Source organism: Oppia nitens, unplaced genomic scaffold (genome assembly GCF_028296485.1).
Source record: "Oppia nitens isolate AA-2021 unplaced genomic scaffold, nextdenovo-longstitch-racon4-pilon3 scaffold27_pilon_pilon_pilon, whole genome shotgun sequence".
NCBI classification, from domain to species: domain Eukaryota; kingdom Metazoa; phylum Arthropoda; class Arachnida; order Sarcoptiformes; family Oppiidae; genus Oppia; species Oppia nitens.
In genome coordinates, this window is record NW_026533207.1 from 2,027,266 (window position 1) to 2,048,926 (window position 21,661).

Consider the following 21,661-nt stretch of genomic DNA (forward strand, 5'->3'; position numbering starts at 1 on the left):
CCAAACACTTTAGCAAATTGTATAAAACATTATCAACTAAATAATTAAATTGCAATAAATAATTTATTCAAAAACTATTTAATGTTAAAAAATTTCACTGAATTATTTAAAATAATATTTTATTACAGTTTTAATTTACACATTATGAAATTAATTTATTAATAATATTATATGATGATTTTTGTTCACGAATTCCTGAAAGTAGTACGTATCTGAATTCTATATGTCTGTCTGTCTGTCTGTCTGTCTGTCTGTCTGTCTGTCTGTCTGTCTGTCTGTCTGTCTGTCTGTCTGTCTGTCTGTCTGTCCGTTTGCTATAAGCTATGAGGGTCAGTATTGAAATTTTGATATTTCATCAGGAACAAGAAAAAATGGCGTCCAAAGTTTAAAAGTTTTGATTTTAAATTTGAATTTGAATAAAGAATCAAAATATGGTATAATTTATTAGTAAAAAAATTATATTTTTAAAAACATAGATAAAATGGCGGCCAATGTATAAGAAATTTTAAACTTCTTGACAAAAGTTTAGTTTATTTCGTTGTACATTGTACTTGGTGTAATTTGATACCACACATGATTAATGTTTAGTTTATTTTGTTGTACTGAATCATTTGATACCTCACATGACTAAATTATTTGAATTAATTTTGTCATACTAAATTATATGATATTTATTTTGGATAAGGAGTTGATGTGGAAATGCTTTCTAGCATTCTCAACTGGTTTTTATTAAATACAATATCTACTATTTAATTATTATTTTTTTAGGTTTCAAAATTCAAAAAACAATTTCAAATTACAGTATAATCTTAGAAAAATATTATATTATTTTTAATGAATATTATTTAATAGTATCAATAAAATAAAATTGTTTAAAAAAATAATTTATATTTTTAATTTTGTTTTAGATATTTTTAAACAATTTCTATTTAACTTATTTTTTAAAAAAGTATATTTTTCAATATTATAACAATAAATTCTATGCTATTATTAAACAAAACAATTTATTTTAATAATAATAATTATTAAATATATAATTTATTAGTTTATTAATAATTATTATTGAAAATATTGAAATAAATAATAAATAAAATAAAAATCATTGTCAAACTATATAATTAATACTTCTAATGTAATGTAAAATTTTTTATTGTAATAAATAAAAACACAAATTATTTAAAAATACATATACTGTATATATGTGGAAAACAATATTTATGATACTATTATTAAAATTATTAATTATATTATTAAGTATATCTTGCTAAGTTTATTAAAAATTTTATATAGCTTTTAATATTATTTTAATAATAAATATAAAAATAAAAGTAATCATTAATGTTCATTTAAAAACTTAAATAATATAAGTATATTTATCATAATTTTTGAAAAAAACGTACAAGTACAATTAATAAATTAGTTATAAAATATTTTTTTTTTAATTGTCTTGTCACCTTTTTTCTATGTCAAAAACACTATATATTATTTCAAAAAAAATAAATAATTTTTATATATGATTGACATTTAATTACATTGCTAGAATTTTTATTTTAATTGAAAACTATATAAACAAGCATGTTTAATTTTATAGAAATTATTTATATTAAATTTTATAATTATATAAAAATCTGAATTAAAATAAACAAAACAAAAAATAATCATGTTCAAATCTATCATGGTCAATTTACAATTGGTTTTATTTCTAATGTTTATCATGCAATCAATTATTAATAATAATAATAATAATGTAATGATGGTGCAAGGTATCTAATTTATTTTATTTTATTTTTTAAAAATTTATATATATCTTGGTTTTATTATCATTGGTTTTTTTGTTGTTATTAAAATTTTAATTTTTATCTAAAAATTTTATGTTTTTGCAAAATTTATAGCATGCATTGATCCTGGTGATTCATGTAATCAAAATTTTAATTGTTGCAGTGGTGTTTGCTCTCGTACTGGTAGTTGTTATTAGTAATTATTATTATTTAAAAAAAAATTACAAAATACAGTATTTAAGTTATAGTTTTTTATATATATATCTAAAAAAATTATTATAAAATATTGTTTTATTTAGAAATTATTTATTGTAAAAAATAATAATAATTGTTTGTACACCACATAAAATTATTGTTTTTTTTAAATTAATTAAATAATTATAATATTATAACAATTTTTAAAAATTTTTATTTGTTGTTGTAGAATTTTTAAAATAATAATAAATAAAAACTTAAAAAATAAAATTTCCTTATATAGATAATGTATAAATTATTAAATAATTATATAAAATAATTTAAATACTATATTATTTTCTTATATTTGTTTTATATAAAAAAATTATTATAAAATAAATATTTTTATTGTTTTATTTTGAATTTATTTTTTTTAAATAATTGTTTGTATACGACTTAAAAGTTTTGTTTTTTTAATTAATTAATATATTATATTATAATGCTTATTGTATTTTATTTGATGTTGATGTTGTTGTTGAAATTTTAAAATAATAATAGATTAATTAAAAAATACAATTTCTATATATGTAATTAATTAATTTTTGTAAATTATTATATAACTATATAAAAATACTGTATTATTTTCAAACAAATTTTTCAAATTTGTTTTATGAATTCTATATGTGTGTGTGTAATGTGTGTGTTGGTTTTCAAGGATCGAATTTTGAAATTCTTATTTTAGATTCGGTTAGATAATCGAAAATAAGGTATAGAGGATCAGCATTAAAATTTTGATATTTCTTCGGGAACATAGAGAAAATGGCGGCAAAAGTACTAAAAATTTTAAAGTTTAGATTTGAATAAAGCATCAAAAGTAAGTTATAGAAATTAGAATTAAAATTTTGATATCTCTTCAGGAACAAAAAAAATGGCGGATAAATTTTTAAAAATTAGTTTGTTGTCAAAATTTAAGTTAAAAATCTAAATACAGTTAATTAGAATAATAAGTTAAAAAATAATGCATAACCATTGATATTGCATCACCATATATATATTGCATCAGCATAATTATTGCTTCACAATAGATATTGGATCACCATAAATAACGCATCAGCATATAATATTTCATCATAAATATTTAATCATAAATATTGCATCATAAATATTTAATCATAAATATTGCATCATAAATATTTAATCATAAATATTGCATCATAAATATTTAATCATAAATATTTAATCATAAATATTGCATCATAAATATTTAATCATAAATATTGCATCATAGATATTGCATCATAAATATTGCATCATAGATATTGCATCATAAATATTGCATCATAGATATTGCATCATAAATTTTGCATCATAAATATTGCATCGCCATAAATATATAGTTTCAATATAAATACTTTATCATGAAAATTGTCAATTAATAGTTTAGTTTACTCATATAAAATGATTACAGGAATTAATATTTTGATTATAATATGACCATAATATGTAATTTACACAAGAAAAAATTTGTTTTAGATAATGCTTTCTAGCATTCTCAACTGGTTTAATTTTTGTTTTCAATAAATTTATTACTAATATATTTTAAATAATTTAAAACTTAATAAATTAACAACAAATAATATATATAAAAAATTTATAGCAATAAATAAAAAATCATAAATTATTTATATATATATATATATATATATATATATATATATATATATATATATATATATATATATATATATATATAGAAAACAATATTTATGAAAGTATCATTAAATTTAAATATAAATATAAAAATAAAAGTAATCATTAATGTTCATTAAAAAACTTATATAGTATAAGTATATATTTATTATAATTATTGAAAAAAACGTACAAGTACAATTAATAAATTATTTATAAAAAAAAATTTTTTTTTTAATTGTCTTGTCACTTTTTTTCTAAGTCAAAAACACTATATATTATTTCAAAAAAAATAAATAATTTTTATTTGTGATTGACATTTAATTACATTGCTATAATTTTTATTTTAATTGAAAACTATATAAACAAGCTTGTTTAATCTATAAAAATTATTTATATAAAAATTTTATAATTATATAAAAAAGTGAATTAATATAAACAAAACAAAAAATAATCATGTTCAAAACTATCATGATCAATTTACAATTGGTTTTATTTCTAATGTTTATCATGCAATCAATTATTATTAATAATAATAATGCAATCATGGTGCAAGGTAACTAATTTATTTTATATTTCTAAATAAATATATTTTAGTTTTATTATCATGTTTTTGTTAACAACGTTGTTGATATTAAAATTTTAATTTTTATCTAAAATTTTACGTTTTTTTTTGTAAAATTTAGCATGCGGTTTACATGGTGTTTCATGTAATTCAGATGCTGAGTGTTGCAGTTATAGTTGCGATGCTCAARGTTGTAGTTAGTTATTATTATTATTATTATTAAAAAAAATACAAAATACAGTATTTAATTTATAGTTTTTTATATATCTAAAAAAATTATTATAAAATATTGTTTTATTTAGAAATTATTTATTGTAAAAAATAATAATAATTGTTTGTACACCACATAAAATTATTGTTTTTTTTAAAATTAATTAAATAATTATAATATTATAACAATTTTTAAAAATTTTTATTTGTTGTTGTAGAATTTTTAAAATAATAATAAATAAAAACTTAAAAAATAAAATTTCCTTATATAGATAATGTATAAATTATTAAATAATTATATAAAATAATTTAAATACTATATTATTTTCTTATATTTGTTTTATATAAAAAAATTATTATAAAATAAATATTTGTATTGTTTTATTTTGAATTTATTTTTTTTAAATAATTGTTTGTATACGACTTAAAAGTTTTGTTTTTTTAATTAATTAATATATTATATTATAATGCTTATTGTATTTTATTTGATGTTGATGTTGTTGTTGAAATTTTAAAATAATAATAGATTAATTAAAAAATACAATTTCTATATATGTAATTAATTAATTTTTGTAAATTATTATATAACTATATAAAAATACTGTATTATTTTCAAACAAATTTTTCAAATTTGTTTTATGAATTCTATATGTGTGTGTGTAGTGTGTGTGTTGGTTTTCAAGGATCGAATTTTGAAATTCTTATTTTAGATTCGGTTAGATAATCGAAAATAAGGTATAGAGGATCAGCATTAAAATTTTGATATTTCTTCGGGAACATAGAGAAAATGGCGGCAAAAGTACTAAAAATTTTAAAGTTTAGATTTGAATAAAGCATCAAAAGTAAGTTATAGAAATTAGAATTAAAATTTTGATATCTCTTCAGGAACAAAAAAAAATGGCGGATAAATTTTTAAAAATTAGTTTGTTGTCAAAATTTAAGTTAAAAATCTAAATACAGTTAATTAGAATAATAAGTTAAAAAAATAATGCATAACCATTGATATTGCATCACCATATATATTGCATCAGCATAATTATTGCTTCACAATAGATATTGGATCACCATAAATAACGCATCAGCATATAATATTTCATCATAAATATTTAATCATAAATATTTAATCATAAATATTGCATCATAAATATTTAATCATAAATATTGCATCATAAATATTTAATCATAAATATTGCATCATAAATATTTAATCATAAATATTGCATCATAGATATTGCATCATAAATATTGCATCATAGATATTGCATCATAAATTTTGCATCATAAATATTGCATCGCCATAAATATATAGTTTCAATATAAATACTTTATCATGAAAATTGTCAATTAATAGTTTAGTTTACTCATATAAAATGATTACAGGAATTAATATTTTGATTATAATATGACCATAATATGTAATTTACGCAAGAAAAAATTTGTTTTAGATAATGCTTTCTAGCATTCTCAACTGGTTTAATTTTTGTTTTCAATAAATTTATTACTAATATATTTTAAATAATTTAAAACTTAATAAATTAACAACAAATAATATAAAAAATTTATAGCAATAAATAAAAAATCATAAATTATTTATATATATATATATATATATATATATATATATAGAAAACAATATTTATGAAACTATCATTAAATTTAAATATAAATATAAAAATAAAAGTAATCATTAATGTTCATTAAAAAACTTATATAGTATAAGTATATATTTATTATAATTATTGAAAAAAACGTACAAGTACAATTAATAAATTATTTATAAAAAAAATTTTTTTTTTAATTGTCTTGTCACTTTTTTTCTAAGTCAAAAACACTATATATTATTTCAAAAAAATAAATAATTTTTATTTGTGATTGACATTTAATTACATTGCTAGAATTTTTATTTTAATTGAAAACTATATAAACAAGCTTGTTTAATCTATAAAAATTTTATAATTATATAAAAAAGTGAATTAATATAAACAAAACAAAAAATAATCATGTTCAAAACTATCATGGTCAATTTACAATTGGTTTTATTTCTAATGTTTATCATGCAATCAATTATTATTAATAACAATAATGCAATCATGGTGCAAGGTAACTAATTTATTTTATATTTCTAAATAAATATATTTTAGTTTTATTATCATGTTTTTGTTAACAACGTTGTTGATATTAAAATTTTAATTTTTATCTAAAATTTTACGTTTTTTTTTGTAAAATTTAGCATGCGGTCTATATATATGTAATTAATTAATTTTTGTAAATTATTATATAACTATATAAAAATACTGTATTATTTTATTTTTGTTTTCAATAAATTTATTACTAATATATTTTTAATAATTTAAAACTTAATAAATTAACAACAAATAATATAAAAAATTTATAGCAATAAATAAAAAATCATAAATTATTTATATATATATATATATATAGAAAACAATATTTATGAAACTATCATTAAATTTAAATATAAAAATAAAAGTAATCATTAATGTTCATTAAAAACTTATATAGTATAAGTATATATTTATTATAATTATTGAAAAAAACGTACAAGTACAATTAATAAATTATTTATAAAATATTTTTTTTTAAAAATTGTCTTGTCACTTTTTTTCTATGTCAAAAACACTATATATTATTTCAAAAAAAAATAATTTTTATTTGTGATTGACATTCAATTACATTGCTAGAATTTTTATTTTTATTGAAAACTATATAAACAAGCTTGTTTAGTCTATAGAAATTATTTATATTAAATTTTACATTAAAATAGGTGAATTACAATAAACAAAACAAAAAATAATCATGTTCAAATCTATCATGGTCAATTTACAATTGGTTTTATTTCTAATGTTTATCATGCAATCAATTATTATTAATAATAATAATGCAATCATGGTGCAAGGTAACTAATTTATTTTATATTTCTAAATAAATATATTTTAGTTTTATTATCATGTTTTTGTTGTTGATATTAAAATTTTAATTTTTATCTAAAATTTTACGTTTTTTTTTGTAAAATTTAGCATGCGGTTTTCCGGGTGATCCATGTAATACAGCTGCTGAGTGTTGCACTAATGGTTGCGATGCTCAAGGTTGTTTTTAGTAATTATTATTATTATTATTAAAAAAAATACAAAATACAGTATTTAAGTTATAGTTTATATATATATATATATCTATAGAAAAAAATTATTATAAAATTAAATATCTCAAAGTTGTTTTATTTACAAAATTATTTAATATTATTTTTTTTTAAATAAAAAATTATTTATATTTAAAAAACTATTTAACTTATAAAATAATAAAGTAAATTACAATAAAACAAAACAAAAACAAACAAAATAATCATGTTCAAAACTATCATGATAACTTTAGACTGTATTGTGTTATAATTTTTTTTATAAAATTTATTATGTKTGAATATTTTTTAAAACTAAAARAGTGAATTATTYTATATTAAATATAGAATTTATTAAAAATTAACAAAAATATAAAATACCTTGACATTTTTATTTTATGAGATTTTGAAATTTTCATTTTTTAATAAAAAAAAGTTATTTTTTAAAAAAAACTAATTAATATTTTAAAAATTGCCAAAACACGTGTCAGCTCATTTTAAAAGATCATTTTATTGTAATAAATAAAAATAAATAAATAATTTTTAAAAATATATATATGTAGAAAACAATATTTATGAAACTATTATTAAAATTATTAATTATATTAGYAATTATATTTTTGCTAAGTTTACTAAAAATAATATTAAGCTTAATAGTATTTTAACTTCTAAAGTATTTTAACACTAAATATAATATAACAATAAATTAGTAATCAATTATGTTTATTAAAAACTTATATAATATAAGTATATTTATCATAATTATTGAAAAAAACGTACAAGTACAATTAATAAATTATTTATAAAATATTTTTTTTTAAATTGTCTTATCACTTTTTTTTATGTCAAAAACACTATATATATTATTTAAAAAAAATAAATAATAATTTTTATATGTGATTGACATTTAATTACATTGCTAGAATTTTTATTTTAATATTAAACTATATAAACAAGCATGTTTAATTTATAGAAATTATTTATATTTAATTTTATATTAAAAAAATATTTAGCAATTAAAAAAAGTCAATTAATATAATCAAAAAATAATCATGTTCAAATCTATCATGGTTAATTTACAATTTGGTTTTATTTCTAATGTTTATCATGCAATCAATTATTATTAATAATAATAATAATGCAATCATGGTGCAAGGTATCTAATTTATTTTATTTTTATTATCATGTTTTTGTTGWTGTTATTAAAATTTTAATATTTATCTAAAATTTTACGTTTTTTGTTGTTGTAAAATTTAGCATGCGGTTTTCCGGGTGATTCATGTAAAACAGGTATTGATTGTTGCAGTAATGATTGCTCTGATCAAGGTTGTTTTTAGTATTTAATAAAAAAATAATAAAATACAGTATTTAAGTTATAGTTTATTTAATATAWATATAAAAAATTACTATAAAATAAATATTTTAATTGTTTTATTTAGAAAATATTTATAGTAGAGAAATAATAATTGTTTGTATCCCACATAAAATTTTTTAAAAAAATTTATTAATATATTAAATTATAACGATTTTTTAAATTTATTTGTTGTTGTTGTAGAAATTTTATAATAATAATAAATTAAAAATTAAAAAATAAAATTTTCTTAAATTATATAGATAATTAATTAATGTGTAAATTATTAAATAATTATATAAAATAATTTAATAATTTAAATACTATATTATTTTATTTTTGTTTTCAATAAATTTATTACTAATAATTTTTTAATAAATTAAAACTAAAAATTAACAACAAATTATTATAAAAAAATTATAAAAAAACATAACAAAAAATCAATCATCTAACTTAAAGTTAATTTTTTTTATATAATCATATATTTAAAAAAAAAATTTTGTACTATTAAAATATTGTATATTTAACAATCACATTTATGCAATTTTTTTATTAGTTTGTTTAATATAATTATTTAGTAAATTATTATAATTATCAACAAAATTMWAACTTTTATTATTATTAKCAATAATAATATTATTATTATTAGTATCACTATTATTATCATTCAATGATAATATTATTGCACGAAAATTTGTACGAAAATTTCTGGAAATTTTATCAAATTGTTTAGTAGTAGCTATGAATTGATTGGCTATAATCATCAGCGCCAATAAAATAGCCGAACCGGTAAAACAATATATGAATATATTGTCAACCAGTGACTGTACAGTCGTGTTGAGGACAGGTATGACCATCAGGTGTTGTTGGTATAGACATAAAAACAATAGACACCGACCGAGTTCCAGGTGTAGACCAAATCGACTATTTTCCAGTAGTAGACCAATGGTTGTCAACGACACAAGCAATACGACTATACAGTAGCTAATGGTTTGTTGCGAGAGCTGCCGGTGCCCATCGGCTACCGTATAGTAATAGCCGAGTATTAACAAAAAGTGTACAATTGTATAGACATTTTGCCAGAAAGGTATCGCTGGCGACCAGTACTCAACCGGATGATCGATAAGCGGTACATCCGTGGCTAAGCCTAGTCTAGGTTTACCCGGTGACCAACCGGGACCGTAAAAYAAATGGCCAAAACGATTTGACCAGTTTTCCGCCCTGAATACTGATTGGCCAATTCGGATCCAATGATGAAATTGTAGATAAAACGGATTATACGATTGAACGGGATGTACGAGTCCGTAGACAACCGGTTCGCCTACCGTGTCCTCCGATTGAAATGTACCGAACAGTCGGTCCCAGATTATCAGTGTTCCGCCGTAGTTCTTGTCAATGTACGGTCGGTTACGGCCTATGGTAGTGTGTGTGTGTAGTTAACGGCAGCACAGTTAGCTTATTATAGGTATTTAACACCCCACCACCCTTTACCCAGTGTGTGTGTGTGTATGTATACATACATACACACACACTGGGGAACAAAGGGGGTGTATGTATACATACCGTGATGTACCCGATGATGGCTGGGTGTGTTCAGCAGCCATTCTAGTGGACCCAACGATCCGATAGCTTCCGTATGTATCCAAATCATATAGATTTCGCTGAGCTGTAGGTGCGTCAGGAATATTGATGGCGGTATAAACAGTGCCATCGGTAGGTATGCAAACTATTGGTCGGGTGAGGAGGGGATGGGCGGCGGGTGATAGTATGGGTGGGTGACAGAGGATGTATGGAGGATGGGGTGAGGACAGTTAGATTAGATAATAGTTAAGTATTTAATTAGTAAAAAAATTTGAGCTAGGTTATTATCATAATTATGCACACACACACTCATTAATTATATTGATTATAAGATACTGTACAGTTATAATWYATATATAGTATATAGAAATAGTAAGCACAGGTAGGTTTTCATACATATGTTTAGCGCGCGCACACACACACACACACATATATATATACATACCCAGGCTGTAAACGGTTGCAGTACTGCCTGCCTGAGCGCCGATATCATTGTAAAATCCTCGGCACTATGATGTGCCTGATGTACGGCCCATATAATGTTTACCTCTATATATATATATATATATATATATATATATATATAYAGTATAAAGTAGTATTAATTAGGGTATACCAAMAGTTACATATTAATAATATAAAWTACATATTTTTTWAATTTTAAATTAGTAAAATWAAYTGTCATAAAAGATAATATTTTCATWGAGAGAGAGAGAGAGAGAGAGAGAGAGAGAGAGAGAGAGAGAGAGAGAGAGAGAGAGAGAGAGAKAATATTTAACTTWAAATTTTTGTAACYAATTTTTAGTCACTATAAATAAATTGATTGATTTATTATTTTTTTTATAATAAAATTATTGTAGATAAAAGTTAAATAATTTTATTTAAAAAATATAAATCAKCATTAATTTTATCAMTTGACAATTGTACTAGCTAGAATATTTATTATTATTATTATTATTATTATATATATAACACACTGTCCTATCAATTAATTATACCCATTTACTATAATTTATTTGCATGTATATTATTTTTTTTTTTTATTATTAATATTAAATTAAATAAATAATTTATTAGAAAATAGAAAAATCTGACTATTAAACAAAATTAAATACATTTTTAAAAAATTAGTTTAATTACCCGCTCCCACACCCCCACCAAAAATTTATAGATATATATATTTAACAAACCGTGTGAAATGCGATGAAATATATAGAAACCGAGATCGACACCCAAAAAACATAGTAACCAAGTAGTTAGTGAGTCCCAGGGCATCGACAGTAGCCTATAGTTGTCCCAAACCATACAGTAGACCAGTACCTCAAAACTTCGCAATTTTAATCTATATATATATATATATATTAGAAAAATTATTTTTAAAAAATTGATTAACAAACTACTACTTATACTACTATTACTACTAGCACTAGTAGATAGACTTACCGGACACACTCCTGAAATATGCCCTGACCTACCGATGCTATTGTATCGTTAAATCGGTAAATTGGTTTGCCTTTAACTAATCGTAGGCCGTTTTCGGCAATGGCCAGTGCTATGAATACGGGAAACATCTGAGAGAGAGCGGGAAAATATAGGTTACATATATATAGATAGATATTTATTTTATTGATGGATAGACACCAAACAAACACACACACCTCCTCAACATAACGGGGCACTTGATAGACATGTTCAAACATACACTGCCGAGGATCGACCAAATAAAATAGATAACCGATCCTCTGGTATATATAATTTAATAGTCCATATAGTTGATCAATTGGCCAATCCATATATATTAATTAATTAATTAATTAACTAGATAGATAATTAAATATTTATTTAATTAAAAATAATAATAAATATATTTATTGATAGATGTTATGCCGAAAAACTAAAAAACAAATAACTAGAAAATGTTAAATGTTTTTAACAAATATATATTAATAAATATTATTGTAAAATATGAGAATATATAATAGCATTTTTTAATAAAAAAAATATATAAAAAAATAATAAAATATTTTAATACAAATATATGAAACTTTAAATAAACTTTAAATAAATAAATAAATGAATGAATGAATGAAAATTTCTATTATAAATATATATTTATATATAATATATATATACTGTATATAAAAAAAAATAATTATTATTTTTTTTGTTGATGATATTTGATGAGAATTTGAAGAGTCATATAATCTTATAATAACTTTATATTATATATAAAAAAAATATTTAATAATACAACCAAAAAAATCATTATCAAATCATATTTTATGTATTTGTAATTTAATAATAATAATAATAAATTTTTTTGGGAAAATATATGTGTCTTTTATTAATAATAATAATAATACATGTATTACATTGTTTGACAACTTAGATGTTGTAATTTATTATTATTATTATTATTATTGTAGACAATCATAATTTACTAGATATATACACTTGAAATTTATTTATATATATGTATATAAATTAAATAATATTTTATTTAAAAAAAATAAATAAATAAAAATATATATATAATGTATTATTTTCTATTGTATATATTTTAATAATACTATTGCATATATCATATATATACTGTATATAATAGCTGCTATTGTTATAATAATAATAATAATACAGTAGTAATAGTAATGTTAATACTATTACTACTAATACTACTAGTAATAAAAATATCCCGTTTTCCCTAATAAAATCAAATTAATAATTAGAAATTTTTTGTTGTTTGATGTTTTGTTGAATACTTGTAATTATGATTAATGTAAAAGTAATAACACGACAATAATAGCTGCTAATTACAGTATTAATATAAATAATTTTGTTTTACATAGTAATACATTATATTGTATTTGTTGTAATATTTAGTTTTTTTGTTAGAAAAAAAACAATTGTTATTGAAAATTGCATAATACGATGATTTTGTGTGTGTGTATGTATGTATGTATGTATGTATGTATGTATGTGTGTGTGTGTGTGTGTGTGTGTGTGTGCATGTATATATGTGTGTGTATGTATGTGTGTATATGTATGTGTGTATATGTATATGTGTATATGTATGTGTGTATATGTATGTGTGTATATGAGTGTGTGTATGTATGTGTATGTGTGTATGTTTTTAATTTCATAACTAACTAATATAGTAAATTACTAGTAGTTATATATATATAGTTTTAATTATTTTATGTGTCATATCATATATACTAAAATTAACAAACAAAATAAAAATCACATATATCTATATGTATACAATTAATTGTAATTATATACCAAATTACTATTTCGCAAAACAATATTAAAATGATTTTTTAATTATTATTAAATTACATTTTTAGATCATTATATATCTATCATTATTTTATTTATTTATTTTTAAATATAATGTTATTTTAATAATTACAACCAGTAATTACAACAGTTTTTATTTTTTTAATTATATTTAATATATATAAAATTTATATTTAATAACTATAATAATATTTAATTGTATTAATATTATAGTATACTTGTACATTATAATCATTATCATTATTATAATTGTAATTATAATAGTAATAGGGTTAATTTTTGTAATTGACAATTTGTCAAAAATTAAATTCACATAAATATATTAAAAAAATAAATTTTTTATAAATACTTTATTATATTTATATATAAATTTTAAGTTATATCTTTAGTAATTGATACATTATACAGTATATATACTGTATATATAAATTATATGTCATATAAAAATTTAAACATTATATTTATTTATTTAATGTATTATAATGTGTCTATTAATTTAATATAATTAAGACATTTAATTATAACAATTTCTAAAATTAAAAAAAATATATTTATATAATTTATATATATTATATCAGTAATTATATTAATTATTTAATAATACTAATAATAATAGCTACTTATAAATATGTATATTATTTAAGTACAGTATTTTACTAAATACAAAAAAAAGTTTAATAAAAATAGTAATGTTTACTAAAAAAATTTAAATATTTAACATAACATAACAAAATTAAATATAATATAGCTTTTATGAATTAAATTTATTTTATTATAAATGTATAATAAAAATTACATTTTACTATTAATAGTCTATTATTAGATCATAGCAGTAAAAAATGCTATGAAAACTAATTTTAATGTTAATTTTATAGATAAACTATTTTTTTATTTTATTTATTAAACAGTGATAGATATAATTATTAATAATAATATATAATAGCTATATAATAGCTATATAATAAATAATATATATTTTTTAACTATTTAAAAATAAATAGTATATACTAATTAAATATTTATAATATACAAACTTGATTTAATTTAAATCAATTTTTTTCAGATTTCTAATGATAAAATTATTATTATTATTATTGAAAAATTAACATGTACATTACAGTAGTATTAAGATATACAGTACCTGTACTTTTTTTTAGACATACCTAAGAATATATATATATATATGATATAACTAACTGTTTTTGTGGTGTAAAAAAATCAAATAAATACCTACCATACCTATTGAATGCAAAATGAATTATACAATCAACACAACTATAGTAAACTACATATACTATTACTTATATATACAGTATATAGTACTACTGTATGTGTGATATATGGTGTGTGTGTGTGTGTGTGTGTGTGTGTGTGTGTGTATGTGTGTGTATGTATGTGTATGTATGTGAGAAATAGGCAAAAATCATTATTATTATTATTATTATTAGTTAGACTATTCCATTATACTGTATGTATGTATGTCTGAGCACCGGTATGTGACTGACAACCCTCACACTTACATACATACACACACTTATACTACTTAATAAAAAAAACAATCAATAAATTGCATACAATTCTATATAAAATTCTCTCTCTCTCTCTCTCTCTCTCTCTCGCTCTCTCTCTCTCTCGCTCTCTCTCTCTCTCTCGCTCTCTCTCTCTCTCGCTCTCTCTCTCGCTCTCTCTCTCTCTCTCTCTCTCATTCATTGCCTACATATCTGGTGAGAGACATACCACACAAAAACCGAATATATGGAGCAAAAGAGTCGTCGGATTGAGATTTCAATGTCAAAGACGTCTCAATGAAGGCCTTATAGACTAATATGAAGGTCTCTCTCATCAGTACTTATGTATAATATTGTATATTATTGTATAGCACTGTCACCGTTGGCCTCCAACTGTATGGCGCACAGGGATGTCAATGTAGGTCTGGCCTTCAATAGAGAAAACTCTAGGTCACGATCTATATATTATTATTATTATTGTTACCATCAATAATAAGTAACTTTGATGACTGTTTCCATAGTTTATACACTTACAGTATATATACAGTATATATTGTAAGGTTAGGTATGTATATGTATTGTAACGGTATATCTAGTGATATATTAATATTATGATATCAATGACCCTCACCTATACTTATATATATATATATCATATATAGTATATATATATATCTAAATAATATATCATATATTGCATTCAATAGCAGTTATATATATTGATATATACTATACTATTGTAAATATATATTATATATATATATATATATATTACTGTATTAATCATATCTATTTAAACATGATATTTAAATATAAAATATATATCATATATATGTATTTTTGTTATGTTCAATGACTAACATTATTATTATTATTTTATTACTTATTATTATTATAATAATTAAAAATGTAATTTTTTATCAATCAATTTATTGAGGGAAAAAATGTTTTATTATTGTTGTTTTATTTACAGTATTTTAATAATAAATATTGATTTTAAAAAATTACATTTTTTTATGAAACATGTATTACAGAATTTATTATAATTATTCAAGTATATTTATTTAATATTAATCATATAATAAATATTTTATAAATATTAAAATTATTATAAAATTTTGATAATAATAATATAGCGTTATTTATTAGTCGAAATAGTGTACAGGTAAATTTTTTAAAAATATTTTTTAAACATGGTTTTTAGTATGTTTATTTATTTATGTAATTTTTTTCAACAACAAAAATAAAATAATAAACAATTTCAAACAAGGTTACTTTATTTTTATAAAATATGATTTTGTTATATTAAATTAAAATCAAAAAAATTAAATAAATAACATTTTTTTATTATTAATAAAAATTTATACTGTAATTATCTATATTGTAAATATTAAACTATAATACTGTATATATTATATTGAAATCTAATATAACATAATATAATAATTTTGAGACTGTGTGTCAAAAAAAACTAAATATTTTGATTAATAAAGTTATATCATATATAATAAAAATAATGATAAAAACAATTTTTTTAATAAAAATTATTTATTGATTTAATTCCAAATAAAATATGATAACTAATAAAATAATTTTAGTTTTTTTTTGATATAAAACTATTCAATTAATTAATTAAGTTTTTTTTTAAGTTAATTTCACAACAAATATATATAACTTTTTTTTTAAATTGTGTGCTAATTATGACACAACAACCGTCAGCACAGTTAGCAAACCGTCGGCGCAATCGTCTACTATTTGTCGGCCTAACCTGTCTGGACATTGTCTATGTTTGCCGACACTTTCCCGTCGAGGACAGCGACCAGCGAGCATTGGACAGCCAGTGGCGTCGCGGTGGCAATGCGTCAAACAATTGTACAGTTTTTCGGCAACTATTGCATTGGTGGTCGTCAAACAATAGGTCAGCCGCGGCCGCCGCCGCCGCCGATACTACCGACTACGAGATCGAGTTTATGGGAACCATTGGCGGCGATCACGCCTCCCGGTTCCTCGTCGACGACCTACTGGCCAACGGTATCCTAATCGACAACATTGTCCGCCACCCGGACCGACAGTGTCCGTCATCGACGGTCATCATAAATCAGTCAAACGGTTCGCGAACTATTGTCCACTTTAATCGCAATCTACCCGATTTGGACGGCCAATCAATGGCCAATCATATCACTGAATCGTTGGACCGTTATTTGCATATACATTTCGAAGGTCTACGTAATGTACCGAATATACGGCAAATGATTGCCCAGATTAGGGACAGGGATGTCAATCATGAGATCACTGTAAGTGTCGAATTGGAAAAAGTCTACAAACCGTTGACCGAATTGCTGGACAACGCCGAAGATTTCGGCAAATATATTGACATCTATTTTGTGGAGAAAGAGTTTGCCGGCGAAATACTCGACTATACCGATGCTGACCAAACAGCCGTCGGTATAGCCTCGAGACTACACCCCGGGGCACTGGTAGTGTGTCCGTGGGGTGAATCGGGTGCCGTTGCCTACGACAACCGTATCGGACAACTGTACCGATCGCCAGTCTATCCGCCAAAATCGGGTTCAGTTGTCGACACACTCGGAGCCGGCGATACCTTTCTGAGCGGTACACTGTTTGGTCTACTGGTTGTCGGCTTATCCGTTGAGGATGCCATCAAAATGGGCTGTCAGGTGGCCGGAGCCAAGTGCGGACAGTTTGGTTATCAACATTTAAATCAATTTCATAATTATATATAAAAAAAAAATCTATTAATAAATAAAATTAATTACTATTTTTTTAGATTAAACGCATTATTATATGTTTTTTGGGGGGTGGGGGTGGCGTGGGTGGGTGAGTGGGAGGGAGGGGGTTACCTAAACTGTTAGTTTTTAAAATTTGTTTTATTATCTTGAATAGTTATGATTATAAAATAAAAATTTACAAAACAATAAAAAAAAACAATTATATTTCTAAATAATTTTCATTTTTAAAAATAAATTTATCAATTTAGTTTAATTAATGTTTTTTTTTAAAAAAAATTTATTTGCATAAATTTTTATGTTTAATTAATTAAATATATAGTAGAAAACAACAACAAAAAATTTCAATAATTTTTTTTTAAAAAAAAGTTACTTAAATTTTTAATATATATAATGCTTAACTTAAATTAAAATTAATGATTTTTTTTATAAATAAAAAAAAATATTTATAAATTGTTGTTCAATATAACTATTGCCATTAATAATAATAATAATAATAATATTATTGATTTTTTGTGGTAAATATATTATTAATTATTAAATTATAATATAGAAATTTTGTTTATTTATTTTTTAATTTTTATACTTTAGTAATAAAATTAATTAATATATTGTTAATAGATATTATTAATTAAAATTTGAATATATAATTATTATATAATATATATATATAATAACTATTACCATAAAAAGTTTTTTGTTGTTGCCATTAATAGTATTAATATTATTATTATTATTATTATTATTGATGTTTTTTGTGGTAACCATTTGATAATAATGTCATCAAATCTCTGGGATCTTCAATATATATATGATTTGCCGATTATTACTTTTATTGTTGCCTTTATTATTAACTAATGGAAAAATAAATATCAAACAAACAAAAAATATTAACAATCTTTTAGATCATTTAAATAGTAATATATATATATATATATTTAAAAATAAATAATATTAATAATTATATAAAAAATTATATAAAAAATTTTTAAAACAAAATTAAACACTAGAAAAATTTCCACACTATAGACACAATATGTTTTATATATTTAATTGAATATTGTGCATGTGCATTTAAAAAAAACAAGTGTAAACTTTGATCCGAATATTAAGGTTTTTAGATAACTATTTTGATATTTTACAGGAATTACCGTAAAATCGTGTTTTATTTGCCATATGGAATTCAAAAAACAAAAAAAAAATGAAAAATAACATTTTCATATGATAAAAAACTCGCACTTATTTACCACATTTGGTAATAATTAAGCACTAATTTATTATACAAAGTAAAAAAAACAATTTTTTTCCATATGGGAGAAAACTCGCATTATTTCCTATGACTTAGACATTATATTCCATATGGGAATTTACACACAATTTAACGGTAATTGATTTATTTTTTGCAAATCATATTGATTTGCAGTAAACATAAAACTAATGATATATTATACAAATTCAAATTCAATTCGGATGTTTATATACAGAGTATTGGATTCTAGTTATACAACTGGTATTCTTCCAGTTACTGTTGCTTACGTAATGAAAGTATACATAGCATTTAACTAAGATTAGTGCCGCACAATAAACACTGCGCTACCCAAACAAGAATCGAACTCACAATCGTCAGAGGACGACTAGCCAGCTCATTGAAGCAACTAGGGCTGCTATAAATTATCAAATTAAATTATTCAAAATTTTCAGGCCTATCATTATATCAGAGCATCGAACTAATAATCGATTTAGAAGTTTGGTGGTACTTTTATATTTTTTTTGGGAAACTTCGATCGTTTTTTTTTAAAAAAATCTCTTTCTCGTCCATTGTTGTCAAAGGTTTTCGGTATTATTAGTATTTATTTCATCTAGTGAAATTTGTGATTCTTCTTTCATATGTATGTAGATTAATCTATATTTTTTGAACTCAAAAGAACCAAAACCAAAAAATTGCCCCTCCACCATTTTCAATAGTACCATCTTCAATATTTGAATCTTTAAATAAGGTTTCCATGGTAACATTCTGTAATAGTAACCGATTTTTAAGGAGTTATTTTTGAGGAGATGGTCATCCTTAATACGTTTTCAACTGTTTCAATATGTTTAACATGTCAGTGTATCCGGTGTTCGGATTCGGATTCAATTCCCATTGTTGAACTGATGTCGTTTTAAAATATTTGAACAATTCCTATAAAAAAATTTTAAAAAATAATATAATTGATTTAAATAAAAATTATTTACATATATCTTTTTTTTAGTTTCCGAAACTACAGTAACATTGACAGAGAGTTACTTTTGTCAAAAACAGTTTTAATAATATTATAATCATTATAATTATAATTTTTTTTTAAATTTAGTAATAATTTAAAAATTACTGAGGTATATATATATATCATACTRTGTGTTTGAAACTGTCTGTAATGTATAAGATATAGTTATCTATAAAAGTACTAAAACAACAATTTAAAAAAACCGTTAAGTTTAGACACTTTATATACTATTGTCTATAATTTTATTGTTGTAAATAAAAAAGATTAGTTTAGTTAATATTGTTACACTGTAGAAACAAATATCAAACAATACTAAATAACAAAGCATAAATGTATGTAATAATTAGGGTTAGATTGAGATTCCGAGGGAGGGAAGTTCCCAAATAAATTCCCTCCAAATTTCCCGGAAAATATGGAAAATATATTACATTCCTCCCTTGATTGTTAGAAAGGGAAAATATAATTTGTCATACATTAAAAAGTACCTAATCTGTGTTTCATTGGGACCAGTATGTTAGTAATAACTCAATCAAAATATGATTCAAATATTATTAAACATTTAGTAAAAACATTAAATACATTTTGTAGACATTTACTATACAAATGTGTTTTTAATTAAACATTCTGTAATGTGAGTTAGTGTATGATAGGTGGTACCACAAGGAAATGTCTTCCCAGGGAATTCCTAAGGAACAGGGAATATAAGGAACTTATGGAAAATAAGACGAGGGAGGGAATCTGATCTAACCCTAGTAATAATAAATAAATAAATGATCTTTTACTACAGTGTAATAAAATATTAAGAGAACTATTTTTTTTTATTAGACAACAATAGAATTTAGACAAATAGTATATAAAGTCTCTAAACTTATCGCTATTTTTAATTGTAGTTTTAGTACTTTTATAGATAACTATATCTTATACATTACAGACAGTTTCAGACATAGTATATAATATATATATATGGMATATATATATATATATATATATATAGTTTTTTTTAAGTATTTGTTTACAATATAAATTATCACGTAATTGTAATAATTTATTTATTTATTTATTTATTTTTGCATTAGCATTTATACAATTTTATTAATTGTATACAATACTTTTTTTTATAAATATAAAATACTTTTTAAAAAAAAATGTATTTATACAGTTAAATAAAATTTATTAATTCTAATAAAAATTAATAAAAATAAATATACTATTATTACAATTACGTGTCTTTATAATATAAATATAGATTTTTAAAAAAATTTTTAAAAAATTTCAATTTCAAACAATTGTAATATATACTAGATATATATAAAAAAAATTATAAATTGTTGTTCAATATAACTATTATTTTTTGTTTGTTTGAT

General features: G+C 21.1%; 2 protein-coding genes across 2 annotated transcripts; one reads left to right on the forward strand and one right to left on the reverse strand.

The window, feature by feature from the left end:
• Positions 1-7,157: 7,157 nt before the first annotated feature.
• LOC128954459 (alkylglycerol monooxygenase-like) lies at positions 7,158-12,274 on the reverse strand. The gene is made up of 7 exons (XM_054300040.1): positions 12,140-12,274; positions 11,925-12,052; positions 11,672-11,823; positions 10,927-11,030; positions 10,464-10,626; positions 9,799-10,314; positions 7,158-7,162 (listed from the first exon to the last, which is right to left on the reverse strand). The coding sequence occupies exons 1-7, from the start codon at positions 12,272-12,274 to the stop codon at positions 7,158-7,160; spliced, it is 1,203 nt and encodes a 400-aa protein (XP_054156015.1).
• Positions 12,275-16,989: 4,715 nt separating this feature from the next.
• LOC128954460 (ketohexokinase-like) lies at positions 16,990-21,002 on the forward strand. Its single transcript, XM_054300041.1, has 2 exons — positions 16,990-17,990; positions 20,948-21,002. Exons 1-2 carry the CDS (start codon positions 16,990-16,992, stop codon positions 21,000-21,002), a joined length of 1,056 nt encoding a protein of 351 aa, XP_054156016.1.
• Positions 21,003-21,661: the final 659 nt, after the last annotated feature.